Source organism: Amblyomma mixtum, chromosome 5 (assembly GCF_055824585.1).
Source record: "Amblyomma mixtum isolate Tamu chromosome 5, ASM5582458v1, whole genome shotgun sequence".
Taxonomy (NCBI): Eukaryota; Metazoa; Arthropoda; class Arachnida; order Ixodida; family Ixodidae; genus Amblyomma; species Amblyomma mixtum.
In genome coordinates this window covers 41,682,637-41,702,765 of record NC_143016.1, presented here as the reverse complement: position 1 = coordinate 41,702,765, position 20,129 = coordinate 41,682,637, and the positions used below count along the sequence as shown (strand labels likewise).

Genomic DNA, 20,129 nt, shown 5'->3' with positions numbered 1-20,129 from the left:
TCTATCCCGGACTATGGACAGAGAGGACTATCCCCTTTCATCTGCCACTCCCTGGATTGTCACGCTAGCAGGACAATGAGAAACGGCCGACATCATTGGCTGGGAGGGGGTCCTTTGACGGGGAAAAGCCGCTGCCTTCTTAAGTTGTATCCGACTATAGTTAAAAACTTAACTATTGCAATTTAGTTAATCAATTTATTAATTAACATGATTTGCCTGTTTTTTGATGTCTGTCGCAGAAAGCTTTTCTTTACCTTAAAAATCCTATTTTTAAAATTTAGCGGCGGACTTGCCTGAAACACCTGGTTTGTGTTGTGTAGTAACTGGCATTACCTGGTAGCCAACAGCTCATTACATTTAGCTATATTAAAGGAAGCGTTATATGGCATTAATATGGTATGGAAGAAAGCAAGGTCAGTGAACAGTCTACGGACAAGTAGGGATTGAAGATGTCAGTTTTACCAAATATTCAACTGTTGCATGTGATGGACAGGCATGGTTCATACAGTTGTGCGGCGCTTACTCCTCCATGTTTTGAATGACTCACATTCACCTGATGCGCTTGTTGTTACGTATCTCGCTATGGTAAAGAGTGAAGAAAAGTCTTCGAAAAGTGCAGTATAAAGACATGCCTGCTGGGAGCTTAGCTTGCTAGATTCCGTACAAAAAAATATTCCCAGCAGCAGATCGTTTAAAAAAAAAATTGGCTGAGACAAGGTAAAATGACAAAATGGTGTACAGAGCAGCAGAGGGCATGCTGATGTGCATACCCTTTTTTCAGCTCTGGAGGTAGTTGGAGGGCCAGACAAGCTTTCTGAATGGCCGACTGAATCCAAAGGTAATCATTTATAGCCTAATTTATACACTTCATCGGGTTATGTTCCCATATATAGTCTGCAGCCAGCTCTGTGGTTTGTTAATTCTGATGTCTGTGTCTCGTCAGAAAGCATTCAGTCCGAGCATGGTTTGGACAGTGTTAGTGTTGTTAGCCGCAAATGTTGTCATCCACACGGCATTCGTGTTATTCCCTGCACGTGATCTCAAGTGTTGAATACAGAAGTGCATAAAGAGACCTTTTGAAGCGGGTATACTACCTTTGAGGACCACAGCATGGTTGATTCGGAAAATGATTCGGTGAGGCCCATGGTGGGTCCAAGCAAAATGTTCCGAGGAATGCCTGTACATTTTGCTGCTTTCGTGTCCTGCTTGTGGTTGCATATCACAGTAAGCGGTTAGTGAAAGGCACTGTGTGTGTGCGTGTGTGTGTGTATCTGTGAAATCTTTAACGCTTTCCTCTGCCTGATCTAACACTGATCGTGTGAACTGGTTTTGTGGCTACTGCCCTGAATTGAAGCCCGGTGCTGCCCAAGTTGCCAGTTATTGTAGAATGTTTAACAAAGCAATGCTGCACTGCTGCTTCAACAGGTGGATTGAAGCAGATGGCAGTAGTTTAGCAAAATGCCACTGTTTACTCAATGGCATTTCAATAAACTATCACCATACTCCATCATGGTACTCAAGTATCATGATGGGAAGCAAAATGGAATATTATCTGTATCTTTAGGCCAATGCTAGTTTGTTCAGAAGCCAGATATTGGCTGCTATGTGTGTTCACAGTTTAAGATACAGGCAGAAACAATAAACCTTGCTTGTACATATTCTTTGAGCCATATTTATTGGAAGTTAAGCACTCTTTTTGCTAGTTCTTTCTTTTTTTTTCCATGTGCACGGGTATGTAGCGTGTGCAGTGCACTAATTTCCATGACAACTTTTGAAAACATAGCTGCAACAGAAAAGTGATCGCCTCTAAGCATATGAAATGGTGCAGAGATTTGAAATACATATATTGTGCTCATTAATGCAAGGGACATCATGCATATAAAATATGCTTTTAACGTTTTTGGAGCTTGCCTTTGTATTAAGCTACCAAAATATGGTGCTGAACAATAACTTGATAGAACAAAATGCCTTTGGAATTAATGGAATTTGCGGCCGTTAATTGGGTCCCACCTGACATCAGCGAACAGCTGTTGTGGTCATATGCTAGGCAGTGCCCGCCAGACTTTCTTGTACATCTAGAACCTCAAAACTTCTCGCTCTTTCTTTCGCTCAGAGGGAAGCAAACTTGGTTATTAAATTGGCTGATAATGGCACTGTTTTTGACTTGTGAATTTTTTGCTAGTGATGGTGAAAACAGTCTTTAACAAGGAGGAGAGTAATGTCTCCGTCAGAATCAGAACAAATATTAAATTGATCCAGTGACACCACTGAAGCTAAAGGGGGCAGAAAGGAGATGGCGTTTTACCAAAGGGCGTGTAGCAAGCGCCCCGACTTCCACCCAGGAAAATGCCTTCAGTTGTTCCATATGGAGTTTAAATACTGCGAAAAGGCTATCGGGTGCGAGGGCATTGCACAAATGCTTCACCAATCATTTGTGCCCTGCAGTGTCTTCACAATGCCAGAAACAGACGAAGTAGTTCCTTACTGCGATGACTGCAATAGGTCAACAAAAGACGGACACAGAAAAACATTAGCAGAAGTAACAGAGTACATTTATTGTGTTTCAAGGCAGCTGCGTGAACAGAAACACATGTATGGTATTGTATATGGCTTCGTGCATGGTTTTGTTTCAGTGGCTGTAAAGCAGTCACAGTCTGATGAGCTAATAATTTATATTGCTCTATGTTACTATCGGTCACCTGTTCAGAAATCTGATTGATTCACCCCTTGGCTTCTTTCAACCAGGGTGTCATGCTAGTCCATGCAAGCTGGCTACATCAAGTAGCAATTCTGCTCTGCCTGCAGGAAAGCTGCCGATGGTTGTAACACACAGTAAGTGCAGATTGCACCAGCTTTCCAGTGTGTGCTGAAAGTGAGAAACATGAACAGACAGAAGTGGTTGAAAGTAATAGGTTCATTGGTGTGCGAGTTTGTTGATGACAGAGCTAATGTGGGTGGTACACGTAGGGGTTACTACGACAGTGCAAAGTATCCTTGAATCAGGTGGTCGTGGCGTGTGTTGTGATCTCTTTGCCTCTAGGTCTTGGCGCTGGCCGCATTCTCCGTTTCTGTAAGCTGTCATTTGGGGGTGGCATAGTCACATCTTGTTGACAGCTGTTGCCTTCATTCGATGCTTGAATTTTTTTTTTCTTATCCAAGCCACGACATGAAGCACCTTCTTACTGCCATTGCAAGGAATTGCCAGTGCCATCACATAAGCTTGTGCTACATGTGCTTGCTGAATTTTGTAGTGTATGTGTAAATGTTAGCAGTCTGGACAAGAGGACTGAGAAGTTTACGATACTAGATACGTTAGCTGCTCTAACCTGCACTTGAGAGAAGTGTGGCTTGCTGATTTGTGGAATAATGATGAACTCAGTGGACTGACATTTTGTGTGCCAACATGTTATCTCTTGAGGCAAAAGAGATGGCTGTTCAGCAGTAAACGATGACGTTTGCTCAGTTTGACCATGTTGTCCAATCTGTTAGGCTTGGCATCAAAGCTAGCCCAACAATTGCCTGTGATCAATGTGCACTGGCATTTGGGACCAACGGGCTCAGCAAGGTGTGACTGAGCCATAGCTGCTCAATCTTTCTTCTGCGTTTTGTCCTCTTCGCTGTGCAGAAGAGAGCACGGCCATTGCAGGCATCATTGCTCGCTCCTCTTTCATTAAAAGTGCCACAAGACAGCTCTAAGAGCTGTGGCCCAAACATGCTGCCCATGTGCAACAGTTCGATGCAGTAGAATGCACAAGATACCGGTCTTTTTCTATGGTTCTTGATTTGGTTATTCCCACAACGACTGGCTTGCAAGACTGATTGCCTGCTAATGCCAAACGCGTTGTTCCTCGACACTTGTGGCCATGCTTGCCATGCTCTTCATCAGCACGTTGTATTGGGCGAGCTGGAAGTAGTTCATCTTAAGGACCAGCGCAAAACAGACAAAAGAACCAACGAAGCGCCCATGTCGTCCTCTTTCATTGATCCTTTGTCTGTTTTGCGTTGGTCCTCAAGATGCTCTTCATGTTTAAACTGTAGCAAGTGCAAGGACATGCTGAAGAGTCTGCTCAGGACGAACTGGCGGGCTAGGCGGTTCTTTCTCGTGTGCTCGGAAATTTTGAGATGCTCTTTTAAGAGTGCCTTGGAGTATGTTCAAGTGCTTCAAGTAGACGTGTTATAAATGCATTTCTCTCTTGAAGGCTTCACCCTATCATTACATTTATAAAAACTAAGAACCTGGATATCAGTCTGATGGCTTGTAAAGTTGCAGTAAAGCTACTTGTGCACAGGAGGAATACCAACCCATAACTGTGCTCTATTCGTTCAGAGAAATGCGCTGTTGATTAATGACATGGCATCATGTGCAAAATGTGGAGAAACGAGTGTTGTTTTCTAGAGGCCTGTCTTGGAAATGCATGCAGGGACCATCACCAGCTTAAGCAAAGAGCCCACAAGTTAACCTCCTGTCTTCATAAAACTTTTCTGTGTTGGCAACTGGAATACTCTGAAATTCTCCCTTTGTCACTCCATTTTTTTATGTTCATGTTGCTTTGTACACTGAGCATGCTGACTGCTTATGCAGTTTGTTTTTTTATAAATGTAGATGCCATGTGATGTATTAGGTCTGTGAATGGAATTTATATTTTACTTACTGTGTTATGAATAATGTGCTAGAGTTTCTGGTAAACATTTGTGCTGTTAATTCTGTATTTGCACGTGTGACCTTTCTTTGAGGGTTGATTGCAACTTGTTCTGAAATCTCTGTAGCATTTTACCGCTGAGTTGGCAGTGGGGCCTCTGCAGACTTTTTTGTGATCCCTGAACTCTCCCAACAGTGAAACTAGTTTGTGGAGAATGTTGCCTGAAGCCTTGTTACCCAGTTCAGGCACTGTTTTGCTTTGGTGTTCAGGATATGCTCCAGTGGCCCCTTCATTTCAGAAAGCTGTGGCTCAAGTTGTTCACTGTTTTTACAGATGGATTTTTGGAAACACGCACAAATTTGTCCTTGGTGTCTCCAGTGTTGGACACCAATACACGTTTTATGGTGCAGTCCATAGAGTATTGTACTTTTGCGTCTCATGGTTATGCTAAGTGTTTGTATGAGTGTGCATGCATCCTTCTGTGAAGCCGTACTTGTCACTGCCGGTGGCAAGTGCTCTTTCTGTAAGTACTCCAATGTGTGTGAATGCCCCTGTCCCTCTAAGTGGCGAATAAACAAGTCGGCAGAAAAAGAGGCTGCTCATTCAAACTTCACAGACACCACAAATACTGACCACCCTTTCAAAGCTGGTGCCTGCATAATGGTGTGCTCTATTGTGGTGGGGCTAGCCTACTGCTGGCACCGAAAGGAGGACTGCCATGAAATTGAGCTCCCAGCAGAAGCTCGTATCATGTGGCATACACTGGTGAAGAGGAGCTTTATTCAAATGCCTGTAAATCCACTCATTGCTTTGCCTTATCAAAAATTCTTCCTGCTGGGACATGCGCAGTAATGAGCTTTAAAACTGCCAGTTAATGAGACAGTTTGACTAAACATTGTGTAGGTGCCATGCAAGGTGCAGGAATTGAGGCTGCTCTTTGACCTGGCACATCCAAATGTGGTGTTTTATGCACTTGAGACTATGCAGTGCATGAATTGTGCTCTAAAATGTTGCTTTGACATCTTCATTCAAGGAAACACTAGGGCAGCAATAAAACTGCCTCGACATCACGAGGTCACTCCAATCAAAACCACTTTATTTTATTTTCAGAAATGAGGCAATGGCAACAGTCGCTGGAATAGCAGAAAAGAAGCTATATTAGATTTTAGTGTGTTAAACACAGAAGCAGGATAAAACATAAGTTACAATGCCCTAGGAGATTGAAAGCAAACTCTCTTTTAATATCTTTCACATGCTTTTGGAGACTGTGACCAATATAAATTTTGCAAAACTTTTCCACGATGAATTTCAGTAAACACTTTGTGTTTCTGTTATTTGGCTCTCATAAAACCATAAAGCGCATCTGGGTTCAGAGCCAGTCTTAATGCAAGAAATGCTCATACATCAAAGAAAAACAAGTGGTAAGGAAAAAAGAGGAGGTGCAGTCTGTTTCTGTCAGCATATTGAGGTTCTGCTAACAAAAGAAGGAAAAGCGCGCGAATGTCACAACAAGCCCAGAAGCATTTACTACAGTGTCTTAACTTCTCACCCGCTCTCTTGAGTGAATCGAATGCGATTCTCTTATAGTTAGTTTATAAAAATACTCTGGAAATGTGTAAACTGTCCGAAGGATAAATTTCTCAGAAATCTCTCTCTTCTATGTACAGCAGCATAAAAAGAGAAGCTATGTACACTGCTCTGTGGCTTGCCTCAGTTTGGCAGAGCGACTCCCATACATGAACCTACAGCCTTCAGTTCAACTGTAGCTATATACACAGATATGTTACGTGCTGTTGGAGCTGGAAAGTATAGTATACAAGATAGCAAAGCTTCTGCAAACACGGAATAATAGTGGACAATCTTCTAGTGCAATGTTGCATAGCGTTATTCGTGTGACAAAGACAGCAGGTTGCATCAACAACTGCATGGTGTCATTTATTCAATGCCATCTTGGCTGCCTGATTAATGTGTGCAGTATTTTCCACAAGTATCAATTATAAATATGAAGTTAACTACAAAATTACATGACACTATCATGCATTTATGCTGCATGACAGTTAATCTTTCATCTATCTTTCACGTGATCAGATAGAATAGCATGCTCTCGAACAGGCGCCTGTTTCACTCATTTCATTCATTTGCATACAATGCATTTATCTTTGACACCAGCATTTGAGACGAAAAGATGCAAAAAGTGATTTAAGCTTGTAATTTTTTTGTAACTTAAAATAGCATCTGTGGATAGCCCTAACTGGTGCTCTGCTCTGCTGCCTGCATGCACTAATTTTCCTGACTCTATTGATCTGTCTGAACGAGTTGCTAATTAGTATGCAGCTTTCTATTGCACACCCGTTTGGCACGCAATTCATGCACTTGCTCTGCAGAAGTGTTCCTGCAAACATTTGAGCTGCTGAAATATCTCTTGCAATGTACATACATCTAAACATTACAACCTCTTCTTTTTCACTCATTGCAGATACATAATAACTAGCAGAAAAGGCAACTGAAGCATTCTCTCAGCATCTGATGCTTTGCCTAACTGCTTCAGCTCCAACAAATCGGCGTCAATTCAATCCAAGAAAAAAAAATGCAGTGATACTTAAATTTCATTTCTAAGCCACCAGGAGAAAAAAAAATGAACGATGGACGTCATTACAGTGAAGGCAAATCATTCAGTGCTTGTGTTGCATTGTCAACGGTTCAGTGGAGGCCAGGTTGGCAACAATGAGAATGCAAATAGCAATATGTTAAGCAAAAACATGTCAGGTAAGGGGAAGTGGAAAAAACACATGAAATCAAAGCTCATGAGTTGAGCCTCTCCAGGACATCTGGCCAGTGCCATATGTGACACCGTCACCAAAATAATCTGAAGCTGTGGCAGCAGCATTGCCAGGCGCACCACTGTATTGTCCCTGAATGAAGCGTGTTAGCTCTTCCTGAGTGTCGAAAATCATCACCATAAACGGCGAGCCGGGTACGTGCTCCCCAGACCACTTGACCTCGATGCGATAATCCCCGGGCTCCGTTGGGTCGTACTTGCACAAAATGGTGCGGTCTTTCTGGCTTTCACGTTGCATTTCCACACGGAACGCACCTGGAGTGGCAGATTTTCAAATTGACAGCAGTGAGCACATCTTGCAAATGATGCTTTGAGGCAAGAAAAATTCCTGGTCTGTTGCTTTATTGGGAGTAGGCCCAACGCATGCGATACTGTGGTGCCATTAAACCCTTGCAAGGGATAACTGTGGCAAAGCTGTCTATTACTGTCATTACTGACCTGTGGAAAAGAAAACTTGTCACAATATCTGCATTCTGCTGCGACTAAACATAGCAGATGTTTTTGGGTGCGATGGGTGTTTGCTAGATCATATATTGAGGGGACTACCATCGCAGTTCTTGAACAACTGAAAAGCATCAAACAAAACTATTTTCATATTCTTCACACCAAACAAATGTACTATGTCCAGTCTTACATGCAGCAGCTTTAATATAGAAGTGTATGGCCATGCAGATATAGATAAACACATCTGGCTGAGAGCTTCCGTGACTCTAGTCATGAACTGCAGCTGTCAGTATTGACACCAATTCTCACAAACCCTAATGAGACCGTGACTCGCAGACGTCGCTCAACTCTGCGCCACCCCAACAGTCAACGTTCAACTGTGAAGAACTGAGCTCATGTGAGCTGCTCGGCAGGGCCATGACTAGTAACATGGTAACTGCAACAGGGCTGGCAGTGATATGTGACAGCTCATTCTGAGGCGGGGCCTCCAACCAGTGTTCTGGCATCTGCATATCTCTGTGACATTTTCCCTATGCGAATTGGCGGCAAGGTTGCTGTTTCATGCTCAGCCTGTGCTCTGCAGTAGGGCAGGAAAAGTTTGCGCAGCACCAGTGATGCTACTGATTGAATACGAACACAAACTTCGTGCCCAATGCAGAGCTGAAAACGTTACGCCTAAAAGTGCACTCACCTTTGGGGCCTCTGATGCGCACAGTCAGCTGGCCCGCACCGGCTCCCCTGGTGTCGCATATGAAGCGGCTTTGGTACACTGCCAGCACACCCGGCTCTATGCCTGGCCCATACACCCGCACCTTGGACGCATCTGGTGCACCAGCAATCCGGATGGTGTACGGGCTCCCTGCCAGAGATAAGCACATGAAAAACATGCAGAGTTCTGGAGAAGTGCACAGCTAAGTTCAGAGCAGTAAGCAATTATAATAATTCATGTTTGTATGTACGGCATTTTGTGAAATATATGTTCATAGATCACTTACACACTGTAGCATACTGTAGAATTACATGTAGCAATGTTTGTGCCGTGGCCCTAAAATTCCACAGTGTTGGTATATCAGGAAGCAGTGCTGCTTTCATCAGTTTCGCTAATTATTGCCAGACTTTGCATTACAGTACCATTTCCATCTGGCTCTGAGTGCTTCAAGGTGCCCAAAAGGATAGCTGTGCATTGCCTTCTGCAGCATAGTTGTTACAACTCCATGAGCGTCAGCTGAAAATGCGGCCCTGGAGTTTTTTAGCCCTACGTCAATGAGCGGGTGTGCTGATGCGCCTTCTAGTCTGACAGAGGCAACACGCGCGCGATGGTGCTCTGCCTTTTCCGCACCTGCAAGTGAGCCTCTCCCCAAAAAAGCCCGCTCCTGCAAGACAGTTTCCCCCAGTTTTGCACGAAGGTGCGCGGAAGCCATTTTGTGGGAGTGCGCTTTCTTGCGTAGAAGCATTTTAGATGTTTTTCCTAGACAATGCTTCACGGGCATCACCTGAGTGCCATTGCGTGGGGTCGCCATAGTTCGCAGTTGCTGCGAAAGTTTGTCTTAACCGAAGGACATGTGGAATAGTTCATCTTAAGTGGATTTTTTTACATGGACTACTTGGGAGACTAACCAAATGGTATAACGTTGGTCATTTTGTCCGAGAATTTCATTAACGGCAGTCTACATATTGCATTGTACGTTCCCAGCCAACCACTTATCTTCAAGGCATGGCCCAATTTGGTTTCAACGTCCACGAGTTGGAGTGCAGATTGGTGGGATGTCCACTAAATGTTTCTGGAAGTGCATAGGCAGCCGTGTATGTCTAATGAACGTTGTGTGGATGTTTTCGTGGAACATTGATTATTGTTATTTATAATGTCATCCGTAACACATTCTGTAGGCGTCCCATGGATGCCCATAAATGTTTTTGCGAAATATCTCCAGTGAGAGCTCAAGGTGATGCAATTTGTTTTTTGGTTCAAAAATATGATAGCTATAGTTGGCTCATGTAAAATTAAATATATACCAAGATGTCTTCATCCAGTTCCGGGAATAAAGGAAAGGTATTAAACAGCACCATTATATACTTACTTTTTAAATGGGAGGAGCACCTAATTTTTTGTTTAAGGCATTAGTAAATTTCCCAGTGCCTAGTGTGTACATTATTCTATACCATTCATAAGGCGATAAATGTTTGACAAAAGCATTTGTTGGGCGAGTTGGTGTTTTCGATGATCCATAACTACAGAGTCAGCGCTGTGTGGTGTCCCTTCTTCATCTCTGTCCTGTCGTTTGCGCTGTAGTTATGGATAAATGTTTGCTGCTTTTCATGCATTCTAAAAACCTTTTGTGTCTACTGCTTTCAAGATAAAGTTCTAGACAAATTATTACCGACAGCATTGCATGTCACCATTTGGTGTCATTCCACAACTGTTTCAATGCCTCTGAAAATTGAAGCCAAATAGGACTTTTTTTTATTAATTTATCATAAAGTGCGGCATTGCACAACTTTAGTTTTTAAAGAGCAGAAGCAAAGTTGTTTGTTCAATGCTTTAATAAATCATTTTCTTGTTCAATGTTCTTTTTCCTCTTAAGGTTTTGGCTGGCTTTGCATCACTGCTCATGAGCACACGAGCCACAACACTTCTCCGCGTGACAGGAGGAGCGTCTTGTGCAGAATGCGTACGCCAGACCATGGGATTCGATGATGGCCACCTTCTGGTCAACCGAAATCGTTTTGCTCTTTCGTTTTCTGCCGCTTGGCCGTGTGAAACCTGCGGCACCACAATATTGTCGAGCACATCAAGCACACTGCCAAATGGTTCTACACCATGTGCCCGTGCTACGAAAACAAACTAAACTGCACATGGAACCAGAGATGCAGAGTGCACTCACAGAAGACCATGTGCAGCGAGGAGGTTGGAGAAAGGAGGAACTCCAATAGCCTTGGCAACTCTGTCATGGCGTGCAAGCAATGCACTGCCAGGCATTGTTCAGTGGGCTGCATACCCAATTTGCGGTGAAGAAGGAAGCTTGCTCCAAACCGCATGCAAAAGCTGATGAACTGTCCAAACAAACATTCCATGCAGGCCCCACTTGAGGCGGAATAATGAAGTTGTCCATATGTTTTGTGCGGTGCTTGACAGAGCAGATAATGTGCAGTGATTTCAATTTGCCTCATCCAATCATCACGGAAATGTTGGGCACCATTAAAAATAGACATACTCAGTGCGAAATGCCCAGTAGCTTTCACTGGAGGTTTGTTGTATTGTGCTGTAGGAAAATTTTTGCTTCGTGAAGGAAGAGACGTCAAATACACGGCTTCTATGGGAGCTTCCAAGGCAGGGATGAATTTATGCAATCGTAAACTAATGTGCCCCCCCCTCACCTTTCCGCTTCTCAATTGACAGATTTTCAACTAGAACCACACTGCACCTCATTTTTTGACAAACAAATTCAAGAAATAAATGGTTCAAACAAGATCATCCCCTCCAAGAGTGATCCATAAATCTGCCTCTGCTCCAAGGGGAATGGCTCTTTTTTATTAATACTGTTCCATTATAAACTGTTGGTTAAAAGCGAGGCCTGGCTGTAATTGTTTTGTACTAGCTTATTAGCATCTATCCCCTTTCTTTTTCATCTTGAAGCAAGAAAAACAAGTGCATCTTACCAGGAATGTGGTCTCCACCGTACTTGATGGTGAGCAGATGGCGACCACCTTCTTGGGGTTTCAGGTAGAGGGTGAATGTGCCATCACGATGGTCATACAGCTCACAGTGTGCCATCTTGTGGGGGCCCATGCAGTGTGCAGTCAGTTCGCCTAGGGTGCACCAAGATAGCCCAAGTCAGAATAAGAATAGGCACAGTTGGTTGGCAATTAACCTCATCATCTTTAGCAGTTAATCTCATTATCATAATCCATGTTTGGCTGATTGTATGGTTTCATGTTAATACTCACATGGTGCTCAATCATGGTGGGCATGAATGGAAAATACTTGTGCTAAGTCAGTAGCAAACGCTTGCAAAACACAAGAGCAGTTAAAAAAAGGTTAACCACCGATTTACCTTGTTAAACTAAATGCAACGCAGGTGCGCTACCAAAATATGTGTGTACCTTTCACATAGATTACTTATGACAGTTTTACAGACAATGTAAGACAGCTGATGAGACATTGTTTTTGCCTTTCCACTTGGCCGCAGCGGCTGCAAAACCAGTTTTCCTCCTTTCCACTAGGCTGTAGCAGGTGTGATACCCCCGTTCCACGTGGCTGCAGCTGCCGCAAAACTGACTTTCTTCCTTCACAAGGCTTTTCGCTCGTGACATATGTAGTGCTAGTAGTGCTAGTGCATGGAAAGTAAAAGGGGATTTCCCTCTCTTCACTTTTACCACCCATCCCACCACCCTCTCTGTCTTCCCTCTCCTCTGAAGGCCAAATTCCTCCCTCTCTTTACTATACTTCGTCTCACAAGATGTTTGCAGCACTACGGAAGGTAGAGCTCTCTCGTCCAATCAGGACTGCAGAAACACAAAAAATAGTCCCTCAAATATTTGAGGAGTGTATGACTATTAATCAAAACAATAAGCATAGCAACTTAAAACATGGTTTGGACAGGTATATTTAAATGGTAGAGAGTGTTTAATCACTGGTGATATTACCAGAAAAAGCCCATACGGACACAGCTCTGCGGAGGCCTGCTGCGAGGTAGTGATGCGTCGCCATTTTCCAACATGGCGTCGGTCGAGTCTGTTGTGTCTCCTGTGTGCTCTACAGCGACAGTGCGCTGTTTCCCAAAGCAGGCGAAGCAGGTGGCTTTAAATGCTCTTGAAGTGCTTCGCGTCGAGTGCGGAGGCAGTTCGAGTACAAATGCGCTCATCAAGAGGGTGGCAAAACTCACGCAGGTGTGCGAGCGAACGCTTTACAAGTGGACAGCGGAGACGTTGAAGGTGGGCCGAGTGTTGTCACCGAAGAAGCGTGCTGGCGGAAGAGGCCACGACCGGACGAAGAAGCTGGACGATTTTGACCTGAGCGTGTTGTGAAGGGTGGTACACAGCTTTTTCCAGAGAGGGGAAATTCCAACTGACTGCACCACCCAATCTGCACACAAAGCGCATCAATCCGGACTGTCGACTGGTCTACAAAACCCCAGTGGCAAAGGTGGCAGACTTATTGTGATGCATTGCGGAAGTGAGCAAGGTTTTGTCGAAGGCGCAGCGGAAGTTTTCCGAGCTAAAAAAAACTCGGGTGATTACCACGAGGAAATGAGCGGGGAACACTATGAAAACTGGTTCTCCAAGAAACTTCCCCCACTACTACCACCCGGCAGTGTTATAGTGATGGACAACGTGCCATATCACTCTGTAAAGCAGGATAAAGTGCCGCGGATGAGTAGCCTCAAAAAGGACATACAGGCTTGGCTGTCCGGAAAAGGTGTCGCGTGGAGCAGCGGCATGGTGAAGGCCGAGCTCATGCAGCTTGTCAGCAATGTGAACACAGGTGGGGAGCGATACCGTGAAGACTGCATCGCCGAAGCTGCTGGCCATCTCGTTGTGCGCCTGCCACCCTACCACTGCCAACTGAACCCGATAGAGCTTGTCTGGAGCAATGTCAAGGGTTTCGTGGCCGGCCAAAACAAGACTTTTAAGCTCCAAGACGTCGAGCCTCTGGTTTGGCAAGGTATCACGCAAGTGACTGTTGAGAAATGGAAGAATTACGTGCAGCATATTATCAGTGAGGAAGATGTGATGAGAAAATTGGACCACATCATCGACGATGTCGTTGACCAAGGACCGGCCATTGTTGTCAACCTGGAGGACGACACAACCAGCAGTGCTGAATTCAGTTGTGATGAGGACGATGAGATGATCGAGCCCGTTTAACAGGCGTTGACTTTCGTGCAGCACATGGGCTTGTTTTGCATTTCGCCACCATCGACATTCGGCTGCCTCAGCATGCTGTTGTAAATAAATTTATACGCACATGACACGATCACTGAAATTTACTGTGACGTGATAACAGAGGAACTGATGAGAACAGGTTGTGACAAAAAAAAAAAAAAGTGGGGCTAGTCCCTTTGGAACGGGCGTCCGCCTGTCCAAAAACAAACCAAAGAAATAATAAAAAGACATCAAGCGCCACCTGCTAGAGGCAGAAAGAAGCTAACTACCTTGAGCAGCGAGAAAGCGCGCGCGTCGAGACCGGCCGTACCTCGAGCCACCTGGACATCAGGTAGATCGAGCCACAGGCGCGTAGGAACACACTAATGTAGTGCACCATCCTGATTGGACGAGAGAGCTCTACCTTTCGTAGTGCTGCAAACATCTTGTGAGACGGAGTATAAGTGCACTGCACCTGCCAACCATGGCAGTTGGCAGGTGAAGGCTTCACCCCTAGACAGGATGGCTTTTTCACTAGCGAGGCATCTAGCGCTAATAGACTAAAAAAAACGGCTTTGCTTTGGCCTAGAATGCGCAGCCAAAACAGAAAACTCCGCTAAATATTTTGCAGCTCCCATGTTCTGTGACAACAAAGTAACACAGCACAAGTTACACAGGCGTCTATGAAAAATACAAGTACTCCCATTTCATCCATAATTTATGTGTGGTTCTCCATACCAACTGAACAGTGGCACTGGTTGTCCACTCCTGAGCTTTCATATTTCTGTTAATGTGTAACCTAATCCCAAGAGTGTGAACCTGCAGTGTTCCTAACCACGGCAGCAGAAGTGGACAGGACTATGACGCAGTTGTGGTCGCAAAGGTCGACACAAAGTCTCATCTTCAACTATGTTCATGTAGCTGGAGGAGGCGTCTTAGGTGATTGGAGAGGAGATGGTGTACAAACAATAAAGCAGTGCCCATTGGTCCCTTGAAGACTGATCTCCCCAGTAACCAAGCAAGGCGCTGCAGTTTCTGGTGAAGAACCAACACCCACCTGGTCCAGCCTTGCGGGTGTCAAGAAAGGCCTTGATCTCCTTGCCCACTGTTCCCCCCCGGAGGCCGTCTCCTGAGCAGAGCACACGACTGGCATCGCAGCTGGCCGCTACCATCACCTTGAGGGGGCAGCCTTTCACCTGACGCTCAGACCACATGACATTGAGGAGGTAAGCACCTGCAGACAATCGGACACATTGTGTGGCACAATCTGCTGAACTGCCACTCTGCATGAATGCCCCACCAAAATTATCTTAAAGCAGCAAGTTAGTGTTTCTAATGTGGGAATTTGGTCAATGGAAGCAATGTTTTGCAACCGCGGGAAACATACTGCAATATGCAATATTTTGTTTTTCATTCAGATGAGTACTGGTAAATAAAACGTGATAATGATTTATGGTTTTTGGTTTACAGGGGTTTAATGTCCCAAAGCGACTCAGGCTATGAGGGATGTCGTAGTGAAGGGCTCTGGAAATTTCGACCACCTGGGGTTCTTTAACGTGCCGTGACATCGCACAGTGCAAGGGCCTCTAGAATTTCGCCTCCATCGAAATTCGACCGCCATGGCCAGGACCGAACTCGCATCTTTATGGTCAGCAGCCAAGCGGCATAACCACTGAGCCATTGTGGCGGGCTCTAAACCGTGATGACATGCAGCTGCAATGTATACTAATTTGCACACCATGATGAGCAAAAATAAACTTGCACCACATCAGTCTGCTTTTCAGAAACAAGGACTCCAACATGGGCAAAAACCATGTAATAGTTTGTGTTGTACTTATTTACAAACATAACTGCATGAAAGACTGGTTGGTGTATATTAGACATTAAAAACCAGTGCCCAAGAAAAAATTTTTTTATTTCCCAAACATTTTTCCCACATGTTTAGTTACTGTGGAATTGCTGCAATAAATGCTTTTAACTGCATGAGCATTCATATGGCTTCCTTGAAAACAAAAACAAAACATCAAAGAATCTGCAGTGCTCGAACTGGTAAGTTAGCCAGTAAATTTAAACATGACTGGCATATATAACTTGTTATGCCCTGCAATAATTAGTGCCAAGCAAAAGCGCTGGGATGATAGCCTTTCTGTGTTAACTTTCAAGTTGGAAGGATGATCTTAGCTCATTAAACTATCTGAAACTGATGTTTGTTTTGTGATCATGCTGTGGAATGATGTGGGTGTTTTCATTCATCATACCAGGAACTAGCTGAATTGAGCTTTCACAGCAAATTTAAAATGTGTGAAGCCATATAAGAGCTTTTTCTTATTCACCAAAGTATACCTAAAACGGTGTTCAACATAAAGGGCAATATACAAACGAACCTTGATATATTGAACACGAATGTGACATTATTGGCTATATATCGAACTCTCCCAAAATGTTTTTGGCAAACACAAGCAACTTTTACTTCGTGTACCAAACTTTGAAGGACTATGTATGGAACATAGTATATGATGGATATATCGACCTCTCCGACTCCAAGCGATGTCCGCTTTGACGACAGGTGGCAAGCTTCGTCGCACCACACAGCAGAAGCATGGACGGTTGTAGCCTAGCTGTAAACATGGCTAGCTCAAGTTGGCTGCCATGAAGGTAGCTGCCTTTCTGACACAGTGCCTTCCATGTGACCCTACTGTCAAATGGGAACGCCATTCTAGTTGGCATGTAGCCAGCCACTGCTCTGGACGGCGGTGATGTGCAGGGAAGTCCACCTAACCAGCATTTGGCTGTTTTTCGCAGCCTCTGAAATTGCCACGAGCACCTTCAAAATGGTGCTAAAGCTTTGGAAAAGGTCTCTCCCTGCTATCCAGTAAGGGTCACTGCACTGTCGCCCTTTCTCTCAATGAAGTGCGGTGCTCTTGTGTGCACTTTTATAAAATTTTACAATGTGAACTTTTGCTATATTGAACTATTATGTTACAATTTTTGCCGGTTCGTTATTATGAGGCTAGACTGTATTAAGGAAACCATTAACTATTTTTTTTTTTTCTTAACGTGTCAAAACAGTCTGTGTAGCCATACCTGGAGCTGAAGGAGTGTAGAGGACCTTGTATGTGTTGTTCCCCAGTGGAATCAGCTGCACCGGAATATCTGTCTTGACACCACTTAGGCTCACCTCAGGCGAACCTGTTATATGAGAAGAGGATAAGTAGCTGAGAGCCATTGCACATGCCTCTGGTTCAGGAAGCATAGACTAAAGCAACACTTAAAATGAGGAACATCAAAGCCTCACAAAATTTTAAACTTGTCTCCAGTTCACATAGACAATCTATTTATTCATTCACAAGCAAAACTGTTGTGTGCTGCAAATAAAAAATCCAGGGGGCACTTTGGCTCTCTAAAGTGCTGCAAGGCGAAAGCGTTTCCTGGCCACAGTTTGTTTTTATTTACTTTTTTATTTTTCATATTTTGTTTTTTATTTATTTTTGCTCCTTTTCTTAGCTTTATTGTTTTTATTTTTATTTTCACATCTTTTTATTTTATTTTATTGTTTTTTTTTGTGTTTGGCGCATGATAGCCATAGTTGCTTATGCGCCATAAAACCCCATATAACTAACTAACTATTTTGTTTTTATTTTTGTTTATTTTCTTATTTTTATTTTTTATTTTCCTTTTCTTTACTTTACCTTTTATTTTTTTTATGAAGCCCATGCATTCACTAGATGCACCTTTATTCATGCTGGAACCTTGAGCCTTTTAAGCAGTGACGCCGAAAGGCGGACCAATCTGCCGATGCGTCTGTCGACACGGCTGCCGACTCGTCTGTCGACACTCCTGCCGACGCGCGTCGTCTGTCGACACTTCTGCCGACGCGCGTCGTCTGTCGACACTTCTGCCGACGCGTCTGTCGACACTCCTGCCGACGCGTCTCTCGACACGGCTGCCGACGCGTCTCTCGACACTCCTGCCGACGCGTCTGCTAACGACAGTATGAGGCATTAAAGGCTTTTGCCTTAAAAGTCTATTTCAGGCAGGGACTTGGAATGAAATTACGATCACAAGCTATTCCTCACCAGGTCCAGCATCAGAACCGTCGATGATGAACTCAGCCTCCATGCCAACCTTGGCACCCGTCAGACCATGGCCACGCAGCACTACTCGAGTGTGGTCTAGCACAGGAGGCAGTGGCTCTGCTCGTGCCAGGAATGGAGAGTTCGGGTGGGGCACATCGTTGTAGTAGACATAAATAAAGTGGTCCCCTGGAGGGAGACACAGAATTAGGGGGCAAGACCAGCTAGTGGCATTCGAACAGTTACACCAAGATGAATTTGCTACACTAAAAGAAAAAAAAAATTGCCGCTTAGAAATCCGAGCCTGAATTTTGTGCAGCAGTTTTTAAACAGGCTGGACGTAAAAGAATAGGAAGGATCGATTTTATATGAGCAACTTTTTCAGGTGACGCAGCTAAACCTTCAAAATGATAACGAGAGTTTTATCATCCATAAAGGTATTTGATTCACAGTAAGTATCTGAATAGAAAATCTGTTTAATTATGAGCACAGTGCATTTTGTTTATTTCCTGCATTTTTGTCACATTAAAAAAAACCTTGCCAGTTAGAAATAGCCAAATGGGACTTCTAGAAACACATCTAAAACCAAAGTGGAGTACAATTAGAAGTTATTGAATACTGACTGTAGCCAACTGCGTTTTTCTAACACAAGAAGCATACACTACTTTCAGTGCGATGCAGTAAACTGTGCAGCAAATGTGCTAGTGTGGTGGCAAGTCTGCCGGTACACAAGTGCAATTGGGCTTTTGCAACTGCACTGCAGCACAAGGGGCCCAAAATTTGAAACCCTCGCACCAGTGCCATTTATATTAGCAGACTGCTGCCACACAGTGCTTCATTACAACTTAAAAAGGGGTGTGTACTGACCTCATCAGGTATCATGGTGGTTTGTCGAATTAGTGCTCAATATTGGGAGAAGTCATGTCTAAAGCACGTTCAATATGACTGAGGGGTCTACAATGCCAAAGCTTCGCCATTATGCCGTGTACTGCAAATATGTTACCTTCTTCTTCTGGTGTGAAGGTGATCCTGTACCGGTGGCCACTGGTGTGCTCCATATGGGTTTCGACAACATCCTCAGGACCCCGTACTTCCACCTTGAGCTTGCCTGAATGCGAAATGAAAAGCAGATGGCAGGCTTTTGTGAAACTTGTGTCAGAGTCACTCCAGATGTAATGCTCTCTAGCTTTAGCATGACATGAAAAAGTCCCTAGGCTGTGCAAAGACCATAAGCTTCGAACACTGTTGGTAAATGTATAGCCAATGGGCACAAGTCACTAGTTCTGACATTATCACTAAAGCATTCCTTGGCAATAAATAATTATCACTATTGGTAATTTATTTAATTTTCCAAGTCACTGTCATGTCTGCTGCTGATTATATGCCACTGCTTTTGTACAGAAGCCATCAGGAAACACAGAGCAGAATCTACTACTGACCGGGCCCAGCATCTCCAACATCCACCGAGATCTTTTTCTCCTGTCCCACAGTGAGTGGGATGCGGCCTTCATCATCCATGAGGCTGTCCCATCCACCAATGGCTCGCACCTTCTGCGGATCAGCCACCTTGGGGTGGAATGGGCTTCCTGAAAGCCAGACAGAGAGGCTGGACTTGGTGCGTGTCTAAAGCAAGCGGTTCAGCTCTGTCTTATTTCATTTGGCTTTACTCAGAGGCAGGATAACCAACACCTTTTAGAGAGCAACTCTTAGGCGCATCTTGTGCGTAGTAGTCATCGTAGTCATCATAGTCAGCGTGGCCAGAGTCACTGTCCATTTAACACACTACCTGTCCGGTGGCGTGTGACAAGTGGCGTGTTGGCAGCTAGTAGTAGAGTGAAGCGCCACCTGCCACGGCGAGAGAGGACAATTCGACAGCTGGAAAGTGGCTGCCACGGGAAGATCCTGAAGGGTGGCTAGCAGCGCAACACGCCACCTGCCAGTGATGGCAGGTGGCATGTGAAGAGCTGCTGTTAAATTTCTCATTAGTGATTATCGTAATTGTCTATCAATATTTTTTTGGCCTGTAGGGAGATAAGTACCACAGATTTGTGCTCTTACTTCTGAAAGATGCTGTGATCCAGGCCAAGAATTGCAACTCATTTTGGAATTAGGTGAACAAGGCAAGAAGACTGTTTTGTGTACCAGGTATGTCTTTGCCATTCCAACGAATGTGGACGTCAAACACTCCGACCTCGATGGGAAGGTAGGACACCACATAAACACCCTCTTCTTCCTCTTCAATGGTCAGCTCTGGCTCAGAGTCAGGTCCTG

At 44.3% G+C, this 20,129-nt stretch overlaps 1 protein-coding gene across 2 annotated transcripts in view; it reads right to left on the bottom strand.

Moving 5' to 3' along the window:
• Positions 1-5,719: 5,719 nt before the first annotated feature.
• Positions 5,720-20,129, bottom strand: part of jbug (filamin-type immunoglobulin domains fbug) — a 183,161-nt gene continuing 168,751 nt past the window's right edge. For both annotated transcript variants that reach the window (XM_089544168.1, XM_089544169.1), the window contains 9 exons: positions 20,001-20,126; positions 19,298-19,444; positions 18,862-18,966; positions 17,862-18,047; positions 16,870-16,974; positions 14,843-15,019; positions 11,581-11,730; positions 8,615-8,782; positions 5,720-7,734 (listed from right to left, as the gene is read on the bottom strand). In XM_089544168.1, the coding sequence (XP_089400294.1) occupies positions 7,436-7,734; positions 8,615-8,782; positions 11,581-11,730; positions 14,843-15,019; positions 16,870-16,974; positions 17,862-18,047; positions 18,862-18,966; positions 19,298-19,444; positions 20,001-20,126 (1,463 nt within the window). In that variant the 3' untranslated portion in view covers positions 5,720-7,435. The remainder of the gene's footprint in view (positions 7,735-8,614; positions 8,783-11,580; positions 11,731-14,842; positions 15,020-16,869; positions 16,975-17,861; positions 18,048-18,861; positions 18,967-19,297; positions 19,445-20,000; positions 20,127-20,129) is intronic.